At 40.9% G+C, this 5,248-nt stretch overlaps 1 protein-coding gene across 1 annotated transcript; it reads right to left on the reverse strand.

Annotated features, from left to right (window-relative positions):
• Positions 1 to 2,861: 2,861 nt before the first annotated feature.
• On the reverse strand, positions 2,862 to 4,428 carry LOC125503792. The gene is made up of 4 exons (XM_048664689.1): positions 4,207 to 4,428; positions 3,998 to 4,150; positions 3,215 to 3,891; positions 2,862 to 3,159 (listed from the first exon to the last, which is right to left on the reverse strand). The coding sequence occupies exons 1-4, from the start codon at positions 4,426 to 4,428 to the stop codon at positions 2,862 to 2,864; spliced, it is 1,350 nt and encodes a 449-aa protein (XP_048520646.1).
• Between the last annotated feature and the right edge of the window lie 820 nt (positions 4,429 to 5,248).

Raw genomic sequence — 5,248 nt, forward strand, 5'->3', positions numbered from 1 at the left:
ACCAATCATATTTTTCCGAACCAATCAATTTTTTTCAATACTACAATCATTGATTAAAGAAGCTTCGTCTTTTCAATGTAAATTATCTCAAAAACTGAGAGGCAGACTGAATCATGTGCACATTTTTATTTAGCAATTATTAGAGAAAAACGTTTCTGACATTTTGAATGGTTTCAGTCCAATGTAGCAATCACCCTTTAGGAATTATAGGCTAAGGAATAGAAACTTGGTATTCTTCGATAAAAACTAGAACAAACATCAATTTTTTTGACGGTAGTAAAACTGGCTAAAGAATCTATTAAGAAAAACACAAGTTTTATTTATGTTTTGACACCCTGTACCTCGGAAACTATTAGCTTCGGATAAGACAAATTGTCCTAAAACGAATTATTTTTGCCCAAAAAATGTGTCAGTAATTTTTTTAACATTAGTTGACTATCTCCCTGTATTTGCTTTGTACGAGGGTGGTTTGAAAATTCAGAGAGATGGCACCACTGGTGCTTATAGACGTTGTTTTCAGTTAGTAGCATCTCTTGGAAGAACACACAACAGGTTTCAGCAAGATCGGTTCATTTCTTTGTGTTTCTCATTCGTTGGAAGCGACGAAGTAGAGCAATTTTTAAAACATGGACTTTCCGCTACTACTGAAGGCATGTTGAGCGAAAAAATCGGGCCTCTTGAAAATTGGACATAAAGAAGTTATCCGCAAGATAGATGCCGCGATTGCTCACGATTGATCAAACGCGCAATTGTGTGAGTTATTGCATGGACGACTTGCAGCTTTAGTAGTGCAAGCCGTAGGTCTTTAATCGTCGTGTTGTCACTGTATGAAACATGGATACACCGCTACACTCCTGCGACGAAAGAACAGTTCAAACAGTGGGTTGGCAAGGGGGAATTTCCACCAAAAAAGGAGAAGACAGTTGCTTAAGGTGATGGCAACAGTTTTTTGAGATTCGCAAGGACTAATGTTTATTTATTGTATGGAAAAGAGTAAAACTATTACAGGTGCATACTATTCATTGGTGTTGGACTCTTTGCAAACCGAGCTGCAAGAGGAACATCCACGATTGGCCAAGGAAAAATTATTTCTCCATCACGATAACGCACCGGCTCACATCTCAACACTTGTGGCCACAAAATTGATGGAAATATGCTTTGAGCTCGTTCCATATCCCCGCTATTCTCCAGATTTGGCTCCCTCGGACTATTCGTGTTCCCTAATATGAAAAAGTGGATGGCGGGAAAAAGCTTTTACTCAAACAAGCAGGTGATTGCAGAGACGAATGCCTATTCTACAGACTTGGACAAATCCTCTTAATCGGAAGGGATCAACAAACTAGAGACTTGTTCTTCTTATGTACCGTGTCCTTTCAGAACGTTGGTTACCAACAACGCTAGCCGTGTTGTCAACAACTTTGTCCACAGCAGCTCTAAAAAGTGTGAGCGAATTCATACTTTTTCGTGTTTGTACCATTCGTTTTGTACCAGTCGCGCATATTTTTCAGCGATGACGTTTTCCTCCTGCCGGGTCCGCGGCTGCCATGTATTTTACCCTGCATGATGTTTTGTAAGAGTCGGTACTTTTCTCCTCACCTCGCATGGCATGGCCGAAATACTCTAGTTTCCTCTTTTTTATAGTGGAGAGGATCTCAGTGGTCTTATTTAAGCGCTATAGTATTGCCACGTTGGTGATTCTTTCAGACCACGTGACTCTTAGCAGTCTTCTGTAGGCCCACATCTCGAACGCTTCAAGCCGACTTTCTTCATTTTTGTTGATGGTCCAAGCTTCAACTCCGTACAGTAATGTAGAGAATACGTAGCATCTCAGCTGTCGAATTCGCATTCTGCATCCTAGAACATTGCTCATTTTTCTGTAAGCTCCGCGTGCTTGTTCCATCCTTGATCTTACTTCGGTGTGGCTATCTGCATTTTCAGTTATAACGCTGCTTAGGTATCGGAACTGATAAATTTGTTCCAAGCGCATGCCTATGACTCTGATATCAGCTCTGATGTTCTGCTGTTTACTGATTACTAAAACTTTAACTGATTAAAAAAGCCAGCTGCGTCGCACTTTACTACCACACTGTTCAAACTCCGCTGTAGATCTGATGAGCTAGAGGCCAGCTAAACCGTGTAACCCGCGTACCGCATGTTATTTATCAATTCGCCATTAACGACAATGCCCACTGCTGCCTCCGAAAGTGCACCTTTGAAAATTCTCTCTGAGTATACATTCAAGAGCAACGGATATAGGATGTACTCTTACCTTACGCCACGCTTGATGGTTACTTCTGGCGTGATGGATCCCCCCACGCTGACTATCGATGTCTGACTCTAGTATAAGTTTGCGATTACTCTGATATCCGCCCCGTCCAGTACAATCAACTTGAGAGTATCCACCAGGATCTCATGTTTAACCCGGTCGAAGGCCTTTTGAAAGTCTATGAAGCAGGCATAAACATCATCCGAGATGTCACGGCTTCTCTGATCGAGGACATCAATGCCGAAAAGTTCTTCACTCGTACCGAGGCCATTACGGAACACGAATTGCGTTTCACTTAGATAATCCTCACACTTCGCATATATCCGACCATAAATGATTTTCAAAAATATCTTCAACATATGGTTCATTAGGCTAATAGTTCTGTATTCATTGCACTTTTTAGCCGTGCTTTTCTTTGGTATTGTTATTAACGCAGATTTTAGCCAGTCGTTTGGGAATTTACCACTAGTGTATATTTTGTTGAAAAAATCTGTGACCACTTTTAGGCCAAATTGGTCGTCTATTAGCTTGTGTACTTCACAAGGAATATCATGCGGTCCTACCGCTTTGCGACTTTTTGACCACCTATATATATTCAACATCTTTGCATGTAAATTTGTGGTCCTTCTGTATCCTGTAAAGCCGGTGTTGCTATTCTGTCGTCAAATAGTTCCGTTATATAATTTGTCCGTTCAATTAGTTTTTGTTGCAATCTTTGTACTATCTTACCACTTTTATCGCACAGTACTCCCGATGCTCTGTTTGATCGTGAATGGTCAGTTGCTTCCATGATCTTTTTATACATATTAAAGGAGTCATATGTCGCTTCTAGGTCTCCTATCTCTTTGCACTGGCTAGCCAGATAAGATGCTTTTACTTCCAGGATTATCTGTCTTATTAACAGCTGTTTGACTTTATAAGCTTGTTTACTGTGTTTTAGTATCTTACGTTCCTCCACTAAATCCAACTAAATCCAATATTTCGTCTGTCATCCAGGGTCTTTTCTTATTTTGAGTTTTACTTTTGAGGTGTTTTTGACAAAGGTTGCTTATATCTGTTCTAATCTTGTTCCACTGGGTGTCAGAGTCTGTCGCGTTCTCGTTGTGGGTTTCAAGGTATTTGTGAAGTTGTTCTCGGACTATACTTCTGATGGGCTCCTTCCTTAGTAGTGTGCGGTCTATGCTGTTTTGGCTTTGTTTTTTGAGAATTTGCTTTAACCTGATGTGTGTTCTCGCTACTAACGGATTGTGAGCAGATCCAATGGCCGCTCCTGGGTATGTTTTGGCGGACTTTATGCTACTTCTAAAACGTTGTTTTACCAAGATAAAGTCGATCTGATTGCCGCCATTCATATCCTCCGTCTCCGCATTCGACGTCCAGGTGTACAGCCTTCTTTGGTGAAGTTTGAAAAAGGTGTTTGTTATAAAAAGGTCGTTATCCTGGCAGAATTGAATAAGGCGGTCACCCCGGTCATTTTTACGACCCATTCCAAAGCCACCCACTATGTTCTGGCATTGCTCTTTTCCCACGTTTGCGTTAAAGTCGCCCATAACTATAGTGTTGTCTGCCTTTTTTACGAGAGACAATGCCTCGTTTTCGTCTTCACTACTTTTAGTTGCTACTATCTAGTTGCAGGTGCGTATACTTGATATTTAAGTTGGTTTTAAATGGTCTTAAGTTTAGCTGGGTTAAAATTACTCAGATATCAGATATTGACACTGATTCTATTACCGATTTTGCTAGTGATTTAGATAGGATAACGGCCACCCGATTATCGTGGGCTGCTCCTTTATTCCCCACGTATAACACTTGGTAATCGTCTACGGTACACATCCCGCATCCTTTCCATCGCATCTCGCTATCGCCAGAATATCTATCCGCAGCCTTTTCATTTCCTTGATTGCATTATGGATTTTGCCACTCCTGTACATACTTCTTACATTCCAGGTAGCGACTCCCAAGCTCATGTTATGTTTCTTTGGTTTTACACTTCCTGTGCCTTTGTTTAGCATTGCTTTCAACACTTTCTTGGGGATTGGGGGAATTACTCCGGAATTGTATTTAGTATTGACTGACATTGCTGGATGCTTACTAAGGATATCCATGAAGATCTTTACTGCAGTGGTTTCCCGTTGCCTTCTGCATCCTATACCGTTGACCATCTTTTGGTTCGTCCGCCTTTAGAAGCGTATTCACGTTCAAAGGGCAAGAGGGTCTCTCTTGCTCTCTTGCCAGCTCATCCATCCGAAGCTGTTAGCTGACAAGAGGGATCTGCTTATACCGGCAGAGATTCAGTCTGCTTGGTCGGGGACTGCTTATACGTTAAAAAAGAGTATTTAATGCTTATTTCGCAGCTCGCCTCTATATCTAGAGGCTGTTCACTATCCGCCACCTGTGACCCCGTTGGTAGCCTTCAGCACAGCCCCACCGTTGGACGAAGTGTATTAGTCTAAAGGGAGATTATATTGAAATATAAAAATGATCTATCCTAAAAAATCAGGTAGTTTTTATTTTGCACGGACTTTTCAAACCATCCTCGTAGAAGTAACAGCGCAAACATTTACATAATGTTAATGAGGGACAAGGCTGGCGAATTTGTGATTAGACAATTCCGAATTTTCTTTTTTACGATAGCCTGAGAACTGTTTCAGAGGAATTAAGCTAAATTCGCATGACATTATTTAATTTTGGTGAATAAAAACCGATAATGTAATACAGAAGTTTTGCTTCTTCTGTGTTTACCGACACGGAATATAATTGCAATGCCAACGGCGCAAAACGATTTTCACCTAAGGGCCAAGTGAAAAAGAGTTTAGAGACTTTAACGGTCCAGAAAATATGGGAAATTGAGCGAAAGATTTTAGAGGACTGCATCATTACTCTGCCAGCAGGTTGCCGAACTACAGTCAATTAAATTTGAAATTTTAACGGTGGTAAAAGTCGCCCTGACAAAGTTGTTTGCACTTTTCTTTCCAATGGGTT

This window comes from Dendroctonus ponderosae, unplaced genomic scaffold, assembly GCF_020466585.1.
Source record: "Dendroctonus ponderosae isolate FM_Combo_2020 unplaced genomic scaffold, Dpon_F_20191213v2 Dpon_F_20191213_3, whole genome shotgun sequence".
Lineage (NCBI taxonomy): Eukaryota > Metazoa > Arthropoda > Insecta > Coleoptera > Curculionidae > Dendroctonus > Dendroctonus ponderosae.